This window comes from Pogoniulus pusillus, chromosome 42 (assembly GCF_015220805.1).
Source record: "Pogoniulus pusillus isolate bPogPus1 chromosome 42, bPogPus1.pri, whole genome shotgun sequence".
NCBI classification, from domain to species: domain Eukaryota; kingdom Metazoa; phylum Chordata; class Aves; order Piciformes; family Lybiidae; genus Pogoniulus; species Pogoniulus pusillus.
The window spans coordinates 4,989,226-5,004,382 of NC_087305.1; the positions used below are offsets into that span (position 1 = coordinate 4,989,226).

The 15,157-nt window shown below is 61.6% G+C and overlaps 1 protein-coding gene across 5 annotated transcripts in view; it reads left to right on the forward strand.

Moving 5' to 3' along the window:
• The window catches only part of PEBP4 (phosphatidylethanolamine binding protein 4), a 140,991-nt gene extending 126,119 nt beyond the window's left edge, over positions 1-14,872 (forward strand). For all 5 annotated transcript variants that reach the window (XM_064175616.1, XM_064175613.1, XM_064175615.1 and 2 more), the window contains 3 exons: positions 4,944-4,989; positions 6,443-6,559; positions 14,453-14,872. In XM_064175616.1, the coding sequence (XP_064031686.1) occupies positions 4,944-4,989; positions 6,443-6,559; positions 14,453-14,544 (255 nt within the window). In that variant the 3' untranslated portion in view covers positions 14,545-14,872. The remainder of the gene's footprint in view (positions 1-4,943; positions 4,990-6,442; positions 6,560-14,452) is intronic.
• Positions 14,873-15,157: the final 285 nt, after the last annotated feature.

A 15,157-nucleotide genomic window follows, 5' to 3' on the forward strand; every position in this document is an offset into this window, starting at 1 on the left:
CCAAGAGGTGTTGGGAATGGGAGGGAATCATCTGCAAGGTGAAGTTCCTCCATCCTGGTCAAGAGGTGCTGGGAATGGGAGGGAATCATGTACAAAGTGAACCTCCTCCATCCTGGCCAAGGAGTGTTGAGAATGAGTGGAAATCATCTGCAAGGTGAATCTCCTCATAGGAAAGATGCTTGAGTCCCCTCAGCACCTTTGTGACCCTCCACTGGACTCTCTCCAGTAGGTCTTTGTCTCTCTTGAGCTGGGGAGCCCAGAACTGGACACAGTACTCCAGATGAGGCCTTCTTAGGGTACAGCAGAGTGGGATGAGAGCTACCCTCAACCTGCTGGCCACCCTCTCCTCAATGCACCCCTGAATACTGCTGGTCTTCTTGGCCACAGAGGCACGTTGCTGGCTCGCAGTGAACTTTTCCACCAGCACTTTTCCCAGGCCAAGGGAAGTCATTTTCTCCACCTTTTTCTTTTGGCCAAGGAAAAGAGCACAGAGAGGAGCCCTTGGCACAGTAGTTGTGTGGCACAGAACTTTTGTGGCACAGATTTTTAGGGCTGTCCAGGTCTCCATGTCAGCATCCCACCAGCATCCCCTGCCCTGCCATCATCCCCTGCCCCACCAGCATCCCTTGCCTTGCCATCATCCCCTGCCCCACCAGCATCCCTTGCCCTGCCATCATCCCTGCCCCACCAGCATCCCTTGCCCTGCCATCATCCCCTGCCCCACCAGCATCCTTTGCCTTGCCATCATCCCTTGCCCCACCAGCATCCCCTGCCCCACCAGCATCCCTTGCCCTGCCATCATCCCCTGCCCCACCAGCATCCTTTGCCTTGCCATCATCCCCTGCCCCACCAGCATCCTTTGCCTTGCCATCATCCCTGCCCCACCAGCATCCCCTGCCCCACCAGCATCCCTTGCCCTGCCATCATCCCTTGCCCCACCAGCCCCCCCTGCCCTGCCAGCATCCTCTGCCCCACACCACGCAGCACGCACCGGAGGGTGGAAGTTATCTCCCTCCACCTCCCACATTGTCCCCTCGGCAGGGAAAAAAGAGAAGCTAAAAGGCTGCGCAGCTCAAATGGTGTCATTAGGAGCTGCTAATGCCCTCATAAAAGGGCATTAATGAAGCTGGCAGCTCATCAGCGTCCATTAGCTCTGCTCGTGGCAGGGATCTTCGGGGGCAGCCTGCCCGCGGCGCTCCCCTCGCTGGCAATCCCAGCCCAGGTGGGGTTTAAACCTCCTTGAAAACCATTCCCCCGCTCCCCACGGTCCCGAAATCCTGCTTCCCAGCTCCAAATCCCCTTCAGCCCAGGCGGGAGCCAGCAGGGCTCCACAGCCGCCCCCAGCAGTGCCCACGGCCAGCAGAGCCCTCTCCTGCCCTCCCTTCCCCACCGGCTCCTGAGTGCCGCAGGAAAGGCAGGCAGAGCTTTGCCCTGCTCATCACTGCTTCGCCCCCCCCGCCCTCTTCCTCCTCTTGCCTCTTAAAAGCAGCTTTATCCTCTGGCTCTCCCCCCCCGCCCCGGGGCTAGCCAGAACCCACTGCGTGCCGGGGGCTGAGCAGGCAAACCCGCAGCAGCGAGGAGCCCGCGGCCGCTCCCGGGGAGCCCACGGCAAAGGCAGGAATAGCAGCGAGGGCTGGGCACAGGAGCAGCCCTGCCCCGAGCGGGGAGCAGCCTCAGCCCCTGCCTCGGAAGAGCGAGGGCTGGCAGCCGGCCCGGGCGCACGGCGAGCTCAGGCTGTGCTGCCAGGCGAGCTTGGGCTGTGCTGCCTGGCAAACTTAGGTTGTGCTGCCAGGCGAGCTCAGGCTCTGCTGCCAGGCGAGCTTGGGCTGTGCTGCCTGGCAAACTTAGGTTGTGCTGCCTGGCAAACTCGGGCTGTGCTGCCAGGCGAGCTTGGGCTCTGCTGCCTGGCAAACTTAGGTTGTGCTGCCAGGCGAGCTCAGGCTCTGCTGCCAGGCGAGCTTGGGCTGTGCTGCCTGGCAAACTTAGGTTGTGCTGCCTGGCAAACTCGGGCTGTGCTGCCAGGCGAGCTTGGGCTCTGCTGCCTGGCAAACCCAGGCTGTGCTACCAGGCAAACTTGGGCTGTGCTGCCAGGTGAGCTTGGGCTGTGCTCCCTGGCAAACCCAGACTGTGCTACCAGGCAAACTTGGGCTGTGCTCCCTGGCAAACCCAGGCTGTGCTACCAGGCAAACTTGGGCTGTGCTGCCAGGCGAGCTCAGGCTCTGCTGCCAGGCAAGCTTGGGCTGTGCTCCCTGGCAAACTTAGGTTGTGCTGCCTGGCAAACTCGGGCTGTGCTGCCAGGCGAGCTTGGGCTGTGCTCCCTGGCAAAGTCAGGCTCTGCTGCCAGGCAAGCTCGGGCTGTGCTGCCTGGCAAACTTGGGCTCTGCTGCCAGGCGAGCTTGAGCTGTGCTGCCAGGCGAGTTTGGGCTCTGCTGCCTGGCAAACTCGGGCTGTGCTGACTGGCAAACTTGGTCTCTGCTCCCTGGCAAACTCAGGCTGTGCTGCCAGGCAAGCTTGGGATGTGCTCCCTGGCAAACCCAGGCTGTGCTGCCAGGCAAGCTTGGGCTCTGCTGCCTGGGAAACTTGGGCTGTACTGCCAGGTGTGCTTGGGCTCTGCTGCCTGGCAAACTCGAGCTCTGCTGCCTGGCAAACTCAGGCTGTGCTGCCAGGTGAGCCTGGGCTGTGCTGCCTAGGGAGCTTGCTGTCTGCTGCCAGTTTCCTCTGCCAACCTGTAGTTGGCACATCTGGAGAATCAGGCACAGCTGGAGGAGTTGGGGATGCCCAGCTGGAGAGAGCAGATGTGCACATCTGGCTGGGGCAGGCTGGATGCGCATGGCACAGCGGGCAGGCACCAGTGGGTGGGCATCTGCTGCACAGCTGGCTGGGGCAGGCCTGCAGAGCTGGGCAGGTTGTGCTGGCACAGCTGGGCAGACTCAGGCAGCAAGCCTGTCTCACAGCCTCCTGTGTCCCCCTGTGCCCCAGCCCTGGCACACCCTGGGGTGCTGCTCCCCCAGCAGCCTGCCTGTCACCTTCCCCTCCTCCTGTGAACCGAAGCAGCCAAACCTTGCCCAAGCCCTTAGTCATCTCCTGGCTGCCAGCAGAGTATTTTCAGCCCCAGCTGCCAAGCTGGTGAGGAGAGCTGGTAGCCAGGAACCTGAGCGGGGGCACTTGGCTCCCTGGTGACCTCTGGCTGGGCCACAAGCAGCTGGCAGGAGGCAGGTCCCAGCTGTGCCTTGGCACAGAGCAGGTTTCTTTGGGGAGAAAAGGAAAGTTTGATGCTGGGGCAGGGAGGGGGCAGGGAAGTGGCAGTGCTCCCTGCGTGCACTTTCACTGGCAGTTCTCTGCTGCCTCTTTGTTGGGTTGAGTTCTTCTTCTCCTTTTAGGGGGGGGTTAATAACTGCCAGGGCAGGTTAGGACAGAGGAGCCCTGGCAGTGGTGCATGTGTGGGCAGGACTGGAATAACGGGTGCTGTAGGAGAGGATTTATGAGCATCACTGGGAGGTGGGAGCCAGCCTGGAATAGCAGCAGGTCAGAGGTTGAAGTGGTTTGTGCAGAGCCAGATGGAAGCTCTGCTTGGTGCCCTCCTTACCCATCCTGGTGGCATTCTACAGCTGCCTGAAAGGAGGCCAAGTGCAGGGTTCTACATTTTGGCCACAACAACCCCAAGTAGCTCCAGGCTGGGGCCAGAGTGGCTGAGAGCAGGCAGGCAGAGAGGGCCCTGGGGGTGCTGGCAGAGAGGAGCTGCAGAGGAGGCAGCAGTGCCCAGGTGGGCAGCAGAGCCAATGGCATCCTGGGCTGGCTGAGGAGCAGTGTGGGCAGCAGGACAAGGGAGCTGCTTCTGCCCCTGTGCTCAGCACTGCTCAGGCCACCCCTGCAGTGCTGTGTCCAGTTCAGGGCTCCTCCAGTGCAGAGAGATGTTGAGGTGCTGGAAGGTGCCCAGAGCAGGGCAGCAAGGCTGGGGAGGGGCCTGGAGCAGAGCCCTGTGAGGAGAGGCTGAGGGAGCTGGGGGGGTGCAGCCTGCAGCAGAGGAGGCTCAGGGCAGAGCTGATTGCTGCCTGCAGCTGCCTGCAGGGAGGCTGTAGCCAGGTGGGGTTGGGCTCTGCTGCCAGGCAGCCAGGGCCAGAGGAAGGGGACAGAGGCTGAAGCTGTGCCAGGGCAGGTTGAGGCTGTCTGTGAGGAGGAAGTTGTTGTCAGAGAGAGTGATTGGCACTGGAATGGGCTGCCCAGGGAGGTGGTGCAGTGCCCATGGCTGGAGGTGTTGCAGCCAAGCCTGGCTGGGGCACTGAGTGCCATGGTCTGGTTGGTTGGGCAGGGCTGGGGGCTGGGTTGTGCTGGGGGAGCTTGGAGCTCTCTGCCAGCCTGCTTGGTTCTATCATTCTATGCTTGGTGCTCTCAGCAAAGCTCTCCCCCTCCAGGGGAGCTCCCAGGGCAGGGATGCAGAGCCAAAGCTGCTGGGCAGTGTGGCAGAGTTTGGGTCAGGAGCAAACCCATCGTGGTGGAGCAGTTTTGCCCCAGGAGCATTGGTGCCATCTCCCACTGCCAGCCTCTCCCTACCAGGAAGGGGTCCCCCCTCCCAAACCCCTGCCTGCAGAGCGGCACCAAAGCTCTTTAATGGAGCTGTTGTGGCTTTCCTGGTGTGCCACAGCCTGGGATCTGCTCTGGGTCACCTGTGACCACTCCTGTGGGGGGTGCTGGTGTGGTGCCAGCACTGGTGGTGCCAGGGCACCGAGCACCAAGCCTCTACATCCCAAACAGCCAGAACAAGTCCCTGGTGTGCTCCTTCCCCTCCATCCCAGCTCCCCACTGAGCTTTGCAAGGAGAACACTCCAAATGTTGGGAAATGAATCCCTGGGGAGGAGCAGGCACAGGCAGGAGGGGGACAGGGGCACAGCATCCTCTTGGGGGTCCTGGCAGCATCTCACCCCCTCCTCTTCTTGTCCTTTCAGGGTGCAGATCTGAGGACTGGGGACATCAAAGGGCAGGTGCTGACAGGTGAGCACAGACCCCTAAATGGGAGCTGGGGTGCCCAGACTGGGAGCTGCTGGGGCCCAGCACACAGAGACAAGAGGGAGGGACTCCCGTGGGGTGCAGTCAGGTGCTGGGTGAAACAGGAGCCACTTTTCCTCCTGTGTTTCTAGAGGCAAAAGTGGTTGAAGAACTCCCCAGCAGCTGGAAGAGCTCCAAATCAGTGCAAAAACAATAGAGGGGGGGAGGTGGAGGTGGGGGGGAAGAGATTCAGGAAGCAGAGCAGGAGATAAAAGCGAAACCCAACAGCCTCTGTGGTGCTGCACCAACAAAGACTTTCAGCTCCGAACAGGCGAGGCAGGGGGTGAGGGAGCTGGGGGGGAGAGGGGCCAGGGGCTCAGCCAGCTGTAGGTCAGCAAGCCCTGGGGGAGTTTGAGCCTCTTGTGCCTTGGCATTGTGTCCTTCTGTCCCCAGTGGGATGGCACTGTGCCCTCCTGCTCCCGTTCCCAGGGCAGGACAAGAGGTGTTGCTGGCATCACCAGCACTGGGGGGGAGCCTCTCCCCAAGGCTGTTCCTCTCCTGGGGGCAATCATCACTCCCTGCCCTCCCCAGCCAGCACCTACACCCCTGAGCCAGCTGTGAGCCCCACATCTGGGCAGCTGTGCCAGGGCACAGGGCATGGTGTACACGCCAGGGATGTGCCAGCCTGGGTGCTGAACATCTGCAGCAAGGTGAGGAACCAACCTTGGACCTCCAGCACCTGAGCACCTTCATCAAGAGCATCCTCCCCACAACCAACCTCCACCCCCCCCCAAAGCTGGCAGTGGGAGAGCTTCAGAAGCCTGGCAAGTGGAGCCCCACAGCTGGAGTGCCAGGCACTCTGGATTGCCATGGGCCAGCTGGGGGGGTGAAGGGTGCTGGCCAGGCACTGGGGGGGTGCTGAGAGCCTCAGCATGTCCCCACATGGCCCTAGCCAGAGGATGCTACACCTAGCGTGGGGCAGGACAGGAAGGGGACGGGACAGGAGTGGTGCAGGGATGGGAAGGATGATGGAGGAGAGGCTGAGGTGCTCAGCACAGGGGTGAGGAGCACCCTGAGGCTCTGAGGGTGAAAGAGGAGGAGGAGGAGGTGCAGAAGAAGGAGGAGGTGAGGGCGGTGGCTGGTGCAGAGGAGGGCATGGGAAGATTATTTCAGGAGAGGGAAAACAGGAGCTGGTCCCTGGGCTGCTGGGGGTGATTGGGGTGGGGGGAGGGGAGGGGGCAGATTGAGGGGGGGGCACAGCAGCTGCTCTTGCCCACAGAACACCCAAGAAACCCCCAAGCTGGTGAGGGGCTCCCAGCCCCGTGCATGGAGAGGGCTCTGGGTGCAGGCTGCTGGGCGGGAGAGTCGATGCCAGGTGGGAGCAGGGCGATGGGTGCCTGCTTCTGGTGGGCACGGGGGGCAGTGGCTGCTGCTCAGCTCTTCTCTTTGGCATGCCCAGCTTACAGCAGGCCCTCGCCCCCGCCTGGCACTGGCTACCACCGCTACCAGCTGCTCCTGTACCAGCAGCCAGCACATGAGGCCATCGCCCTGAGCCCGGCGGAGCAGGGCAGGAGAGGTAAGGACCAGTCGTGCCCTCAGCTCCTGGCCACAAGCCATGGCCCAAGGGAGTTTTCCAGAGGTGTGGATTATGCCATGGGTTTGGCCAGGCCAGAATCCCAGCATGGCAAGGGTTGGAAGGGATCAGCCAGGCCAACTCCCACCCTGCCCCAGCAGGGCACCCACAGCAGCTTGCCCAGCAGCACGGTGCCCACCAGGGGGTTGGGGGGGGGTGGTTGGAAGCTCTCCAGAGAACCTCTCTGGGCAACCTGCTGCAAGCCTCCAGCACCTTCACACCAACCAAGGTTCTCCTCCTCTTCAGGTGGAACCTCCACTTTGTGCCCCCTGCCCCCTGTCCTGTCCCTGGGCACCACTGACAAGGGCCTGACCCCATCCTCCTGGCACCCACCCTTGAAGGATTAAGCAGCACTGTGAAGATCCCCTCCAGGTCTTCTCCAGGCTAACAGCCCCAAGTCCCTCAAGCTCTCTTCATCAGAGGGAGGTTCCAGTCCCTTCCTCCTCCTCGCAGCCCTTTGCTGTGCCCCCTGCAGCAGCTCCCTGAGCACGGCAGCCTGGCTAGCGGGATCGGAAGCAGGGAGAGGTCCTGTTGGGTGTCAAATCCTTGCTGGCACTTCCCTCCACTGAGCCAGGCCATGGGAATTGCATCACCAGCACCTGGGAGCAGGCAGATAGGGATCAGCCATGGAGATGGTTTAGCAAGGGATTGCTCAAACCGCTCTGACACAACCCAGGCACCTCCCAGCTCACCTCCGCCCCGCTTGGTGCTGGGACAGGGCTGCCACCTCCCAGAGCCGGCATGGAGGCAAGGGGCTGAGACCCTCCCCTGAGGGCACCGATGCTCAGGGACTCACAGCACGGTGGGGTTGGAAGGGAGCTCTGGAGAGCCTCTTCAGGGGGCTGCAAGAAAGCTGGGGAGGGACTTTTGAGGCTGTCAGGGAGTGATAGGGCTGGGGGAGAAGAAGCAAAGGTGGAGGTGGGGAGAGTGAGGCTGGAGGTGAGGAGGAAGTTGTTGAGCAGGAGAGTGGTGAGAGCCTGGCAGGGGCTGCCCAGGGAGGTGGTGGAAGCCTCATCCCTGGAGGTGTTTGAGGCCAGGCTGGCTGAGGCTGTGTGCAGCCTGCTCTGGTGTGAGGTGTCCCTGGGCATGGCAGGGGGTTGGAGCTGGCTGCTCCTTGTGCTCCCTTCCAACCCTGCCTGCTTCTGTGGTTCTTTGGTTCTTTGGTTCTCTGATCCTGTGACCTGATTCTCTAACACTCAGTCCAAGCTCCCTTGCTGGCTCAGAGCAGCTTGCCCACGATTTCTCCCACTGCTTCTTCCCACGTGGGGTTTTGGGGTCACCAGTGGGACCTTCAGCATGGGCAAGGATCCATCCTGCAGGATGCTCAGTGTGGGTTTCCTGGGCTCCAGCTTGGGCTCAGTGGCTCCTGTGGCCTCAACAAGGGAAACCTCAGAACTTTCCCACGTGGGACCACAGGATCAGGGCAGGTTGATGGGCAGGGCAGGTTGGTGCAGCTGCTCTGTGCCAGCCTGACTCACCCTTTCACCCTCTTAACCAACACTGCCTGGCCTAGGGGACAGCAACCAGCAGCAGGGTGGCACTGGAGACCCCTGTACTGGGACAGACCCCAACCCCCCACCCCCCCCAAGCACAGGGCCATGCTGCTGGCCCCATGGCTGCAGAGGGTTGAGGCTGCTGCTGCTGCTGCCAGGCTCTCTGCAGGCTGCTCCTACCCTTGGCTTTGCTTTCTGGCTCATTAACTCTGCTTCTTAATGACCTGCACAGAAGCCACCCCCCTGCCAGTGGCGTGGGGCACTTCCCTGGCCCTTCTTTGGCCCCAGTGTGGTGGGAGGAGAGAGCTCCACTGCTGTCACCTGGAGCCCTGCACCTGCACCCCCACATCCCAGCGTGGGAAAGGGAGTTTGGGACACCCAGCAAAGAGCTTTCTCTGGCCAAATCCTCTTGTTAGTGGCTGCAGCCCCCAGATTTCACACCCCCAAGGGCTCACCCACCAGGCTGAGGGGCCCTACGGATGAGTGCCCCCAGCCCCTGAGGCACAGGGTGGCCGAGTGCTCCCCTGCCACATCTCCATCCCATCCTCAAGTTCCTCAGCTCTTCCCAGGCTCCCTGGGAGAGATCCATTCAAACAGCAGCAGGTTTTCCTTTGCCCCCCACAACACCCTGAGCATCCCCACTCATCACTTGCAGCTCTCTTCAGGACTACTTTTAACCCTTTCACTGCTGCCTGACAGGTTTGGCCCTGCCCCGTGGCTGCTGCTGCCTTGAGCTCCCCACCCCCCCCCCACCAGCCCAACTCTTAACTCCCAGCTGCTGAGTGAGGGATGAGCCCTAAAAGCAGCCAACAGATGAGCTGTTGGATGCTCAGGGAGGGGGCTGAATAAATCCACCCCCAAGGATTACAGTGGGACCAGCACCAACTGACCCATGGGGCACATCCAGCCCTGGGTGAGTGCTGAGCTCCAGCCCCATGGCAACAGGAGGAGGTTGACCACAACCCAGGCAGACCATGGGTGAGAAGCTCAGCTCCTGTCTGATGCTGGCTTGGTCCTCTCCTCCTGCAGGACAAGGATGTGGGTTCCTCCAGCAGTGCTGTGGGCACAGCTTGCAGCCTTGCTTGGGGTTTTCCATCTTGCTTGGCCCCTTCTTGCGGCTTCTGGTTTGTCCTACATCTGCTGGCAGCGATGTCTGCAGCTCACCAAGGAGGCTGGCACTGGCTGGCACTGGGGGCTGACCCTGGATGGAGAGGGAATCACCTCTTGGCCAGAGCTCCCAGGGAATGGTGCTGGTCCTTCCCAGCCTCCAGGCACAGCCAGCAGCCAGCACTGCATCCCTGTGCCCAGCATGCCCAGTGCTGTGCCAGGCAGCATCCATCCCTCTGGAAGCTTGGCCAAGGAGGACGTGGAGCCCTGTGAGAGCTTTCCTCTGGCTGCTCAGCTCCGTGGTTGCATAAGCTGTGATTTGCAGGCTGGCCTGGGAAAGATCCTGGGCCAAACTGGGCCACACTGAGGGAGCTGATGTGTGCCAGATGGGATGGCAGGAGCTCGGCAGAGGAGCCTCCAGAAGAGGGCACTAAAGCGGGTTCTGCCCATGCCACCGTGCCCCTGCTGCTGGGACATTGCCTCTGCAGATCCCTGGGACACTCCAAAGCAAGGGGAAAATAGGGAGCATAGAAAAGCAGCCTGGGCTGCTGCTCCTCCTTGCTTGGCAGCTCCAAGGCAGTGAGGATGGCTCTGTGGTGGCTCTGGTGCCCACGCTGCCATGAGGGGCTCCTGGCTAGGGTGGTGCCCGTGGATCAGGAGCTGTGCCCAAGGTGACAGGGGCCAGCAGTGGCAGAGCTGCAGCACCCAGCTCATGTCCCCACTCTGCCTCAGCAGCGAGCCAGGTGCTGGTGGCAGTGGTGAAATCAGGGGTTGGTGGGCAGAGGAGGTCCTCCAGGGTGGCTCTTGAGCCAAAAGTCCTGTTCCAGCAGGAGCAAACAAACCCTGATCCCTCTCCAGGGCTGCTCCCCACTGATCCTGCTGACCTCCTGCAAACAGCCCTCTTGCAGCCTCAGTTTCCCCACTGGACTCCAACTCACTTCCCTGTGGGTTTGGGTTTTTTCCTGCCTGTGCCACAACTTTGCCACCCAATTATCACCAAGCACCACCTCTGCCCCCATCTGGAACCAGAGCTGGGGGCCTTGGGGGTGTCCCCGGGGCTGTAGGAACACCACCAGGAGCTCAGCCTGCTTTGCCCTCCCTCCCCAGGAGCGTTCCAAGCTGCCTTTGTGCCTTGCTGAGATGTCAGATAAGCTGCTGCGGTCTTCAGAACGTCAAAGGCGCCGGTGGCATCCCCAGCCACTGGCATCCCCAGCCACTGGCATCCTCTGCCAGCTCTTGAGCTGGTGGCCAGGGGAAGTCCCTTCAGTCAGGGGAATTTGGGCGCCCGGCAACCCCAAGCCACGCTGTGCCAGGCACCTTTTGTGCCCCATCTTCGGCCAGGCAGAGGCTGCAGACCGTTTGTTTTCCTCCTCCTCCCTCCCCTTTGCGGAGGGACTTCAATTAGCACAAGATCTTGAGGCTTAATTGCAGCCGCCGGGCGGTGCCCCTATGGCCCTCTGCTTCCACCCTGCTCCGCCGCTGCCTCGGCCACCAGCTCTGGTGCTCCCCAGCACCCCCCGGACCTCCTCCTCCTCCTTCTCTCCTGCCAAAGCCTTTCGAAGCTGGGGATGGGGATGGGGTTTGGGTGGGTTTTTTTTGCCTCCCAGAAACGTTGCCTCCAGGAAGCAGCATCTCCTCTGGGGATCGAGGATGAGCAGGATCAGCCTGGCCAAGCACTCTCCCGGTGACTCCCAACCCTTCTCCAGCTCCGGCTTCCCATCGGGGCCACGGCATTGACTCATGAGCCCGACCTTGAGAGCCTCCCAATCCACCCAGCTGGAAAATCGAGTTGGGCTGGGCCCCGGCGGGGAGGGAAAGGCTGAGGCTGGGACGGGAGAGCAGCAAAGGGCTGGAGGGGAGCGCACAGCCCCATCCCGAGTCCCCCTGGGTGCCGCTGGCTGGTGACCAGAGCGGCTGGTGGCCTCCCGCCTACCCCCGCCGGGACATCATTAATCTTGGCAGAAAAGCATCAGGGCTCCTATCAGGGACAATGGCTCCGCTGATGAGGCTGATCCATTACCGCCAGCGGCGGTGCCCCCGGCTCTGGGAAGGGGCAGGGAGGGTGGGGGGAGGTCATCTTGGGGGGTGGGAGCAAGGTGCTGTGAAATAGCCTCCTGCATCCCTTGCCCGTGGGGATGGAGGGGCACAGTCATGGCCTGGGTTGGGGTTGGAAGGGACCTTAAAGATCACAGGCTCAGGATGTTAGGGGTTGGAAGGGACCCGAGGAGATCATCGAGTCCAACCCCCCCCCTACCAGAGCAGGACAATCCTGACACAGGCCACAGAGGAACACATCCAGACAGGCCTGGAGAGGCCAGTTCCAACCCCCTGCCATGGGCAGGGACATCTCCTGCTTCAGCCCAGGTTGCTCAAGGCTCCATCCATGCTGGCTTTGAGCACTGCCAGGCTTGGAGCCTCCTCAGCTTCACTGTGCCAGTGTCTCACTGTCCTCGTGGGGAAGAATTCCTCCCCCCCCAGGTCTTATCTCAATCCAGCTTCTTCCAGTCTGAAGCCATCACCCCTGGTCCTGCCACTCCAAGCCTTTGTGCAAAGTCCCTCTCCAGTTCTCCTTCCAATCCTGGGAAGCTGCTCTTGGAAAACTTCTCAGGATGCTCTCTACCTCTTCCCTCCTTTTCAAACACATCTAACACATGAGAAGTGCTTTGGTACCCAGGAGACAGAGCCCAGCAGCACCCAAGCCCATGTGTAGCCTACCGAGCTCCAAGGCCACCACACTGCCACTGCCACCAGCAAAGATCCCGTGGGGGTGGAGGGTCCTAGCTGCATAGTTTGGGGTGGTCTGGAGAGAGATGCCACCCTGTGCCAGCAGGTGCAGGTGGCCATGCTGGGACAGCACCATAGAACTGTTTGGGTTGGAAAAGTCCTCCAAGGGCATCCAGTCCAACCCTCAACCCAACCCCACCACGGCCACCAAACCCTGTCCCCAAGTGCCATGGCCACAGGTTTCTTGGACACCTCCAGGGCTGGGCACTCCCCCCCTGCCTGGGCAGCCTGTGCCAAGCCCTGACCACTCTTACAGCAAAGAAATTGTTCTTCATCTCCAACCTAACCCTGCCCTGGGGCAACTTCAGGTCATTTCCTCTCCTTCTATCACCTGATCCTTGGGAGCAGAGCCCAACCCCCACCCGGTGCCAGCCTCCTCCCGGGGAGCTGCAGGCAGCAGAAGGTCTCCCCCCAGACTCCTTTTCTCTGTACACCTCCAGCTCCCTCAGCTGCTCCTCCCCACTGCCGTTCTCCAGACCCTCCCCTCAGCTTCACTGCCCTTCTCTGGGCACTCTCCAGCCCCTCAATGTCCTTCTGGGAGTGAGGGGCCCATAACTGACCCCCAGGATTCAAGGTGCAGGCCGATGGCACTCCCAGCTCAGCGACACACCTGGAGAGGCTGCGACGTGGCACAGAGCCAGCAGCATTTGGGATGCAGACCCCCCCCCAGACCCAGCAGGCACCCGGTCCAGCACCCCCTGAGCCACACCAGCAGCTGTCTCAGGGGCTTTCCCTGTGGCCAGTCCCGTCCCGTCGCGTCCCACCCCCCCACCCCCCCCCCCCCCCCAGCATGACTGGCACAGCCCTGGCAGGTAGGAGAAAGTAGGTCAGGAAAAACCCTGCCCCATGCACGGCAGCAGAGCCTGGGCAGCCAGCTACAGCCCTGCAGAAGCTCTTCCTCCCCCCCCCCGCCAGCCCCAGCTCTTTCATCCCCCTCCCCAGAGCCTTTCCCAAGATCAATGCCAGCTCCTGGCACCCACGGGAGTCGGGGTGCTGCCGCCTCTCGCTCTCACCCTGCTCCCGCGGGACACCGGCGCCGCTCCTCCGGGGCCCCGCCGAGCGCTTTGAAACACAGCGATGAAAGGCACCCGCCAAAGGCAGCCCCCCCGAGACCCCCTCCCCTGGCACTGTGCTCGCTGAGACCCCCCCAGAGCTGGGGGTGGGGGCTGGATTGTGACCCTGAAGGCAGCAGATGCTTGCCAGGGGTGCGATTTGGGGGCGTTTGGGGATGGAGGTGCTTGGAGATGAAGACGTTTGAGGATGGAGGTGCCTAAGGATGGAGATGTTTGGGGATGGAGACTTTTAGGGATGGAGATGTTTGGAGATGGAGATGTTTGGAGATGGAGACTTTTAGGGATGGAGATGTTTGGAGATGGAGATGTTTGGAGATGGAGACTTTTAGGGATGGAGATGTTTGGGGATGGAGACTTTTAGGGATGGAGATGTTTGGGGATGGAGACTTTTAGGGATGGAGATGTTTGGAGATGGAGATGTTTGGAGATGGAGATGCTTGGGGATGGAGATGCTTGGGGATGGAGATATTTGGGGATGGAGATGTTTGGAGATGGAGATGTTTGGGATGGAGATGTTTGGAGATGGAGATGCTTGGGGATGGAGATGTTTGGGGATGGAGATGTTTGGGGATGGAGATGCTTGGGGATGGAGATGTTTGGGATGGAGATGTTTGAAGATGGAGCATCCTGAGATCTGCTTTCCAGGCACCAAAGCATCTCCCCACCAGCTGTGTCCTCCTGCAGCTCCAGAAGGTCACAGGGTGCAGTGCTGGCATCTGCAAGAGCCCATCAGGGGCTTTTTGACTGAGGGGTGACTCAGTGCCTGAGGTGGGGGACAGAAGAGGCGGGGGGAAGGGAGGAGGGAAATGGTCTCCAGCAGCATCCCCCAGCCGCTGCCACCCCACGCAGGGGCTGCAGCGGCTCGGCTGTTGCTCAGCACTCCTGCAAGAGCGCAGGGGCTGGGCTGGGCTGCTCCAGCCGGGGCTGAGATGTGCGGGCAGATAAAGGCTGCCAGGCTGCAGCCTGACATTAAAGAGCAGCTCCAGGAAGGGGAGAGGAGGGGAAGGCGGTTTCAGATCAACAACTGTCCCATTTCCCCACACCGAGACACCACAGCCGCATCCCACCAGGCAGGGTCCCCTCCTGGGTCTCCTCACCTTCCTCCCCCTCCCCCCGGGGAAATCCCTTCAGGTCAGGGAGGAGGAGGAGGCTCCAGCAGCCACCAGCCAGACCCACGCTTGGCACTGAAGTCTGGCAGGGGGATTTCTGGCACGCAGGGGCTGGGCACGGGGGCATCCCTCCCATCCACCAGCCCAGAGAGGGCTTCTGGCATGCGGGGTGAGGTCATAGCCTGAACACAGCCCTGGGGCATCTCCCCGCTCCCGGCTGTGCTGTGCCCACCTCCCAGCCCTGCTCACTCCTCCTTCCTCTCTCCCCAGGTGCCTGGCCCATGGAGAGCTTCGTGGAGAGGTTTCAGTTGGGGTCCCCAGTGGCCTCAACCCAGTTCCTCACCAAACACTACGAGGATTAGAGCTGCCCACGGTGCCCTTCCCCTGCCCGGCTGCACCCACCTGCCTGCACCACAGCACCACCTTCACCCCAGCCAGGAGGACACCCTGGCACCCACCAGGGATGAAGCAACCCTTGCACCAGCCCAGACTCACAGCACAAACTCCTCCACTCCCCCAAACTGGAGGGGGGGTCTCTATCCCTCCTGGGTGTCCCAGGAAGGATGGCATCAGCCTCTCCTTCTCCCCTCACCCCATTTCTGCCCTGCCCCCCAGCATGTGCCAGCTGCACCTTAAGGATCTGCAGCTTTGACACCTTCAGCTTTCAGAATAAACAGGAATGGAGCACAAGGGCTGCAGACGCTCCTTGCCAGCAGTGGGCACAGGCCAGTCCTGGGCCAGCACTGGGTGAAGCTGGTTGCTATGGGGCCCATGCCAGCTGCATGGCAGCAAGCACAGGGCAGTCCTGGGCCAGCACTGGGTGAAGCTGGTTGCTATGGGGCCCATGCCAGCTGCATGGCAGCAAGCACAGGGCAGTCCTGGGCCAGCACTGGGTGAAGCTGGTTGCCTTGGGGTCCATACCAGCTGCATGGCAGTGAGCACAGGGCAGTCCTGAGCCAGCACTGGGTGAAGCTG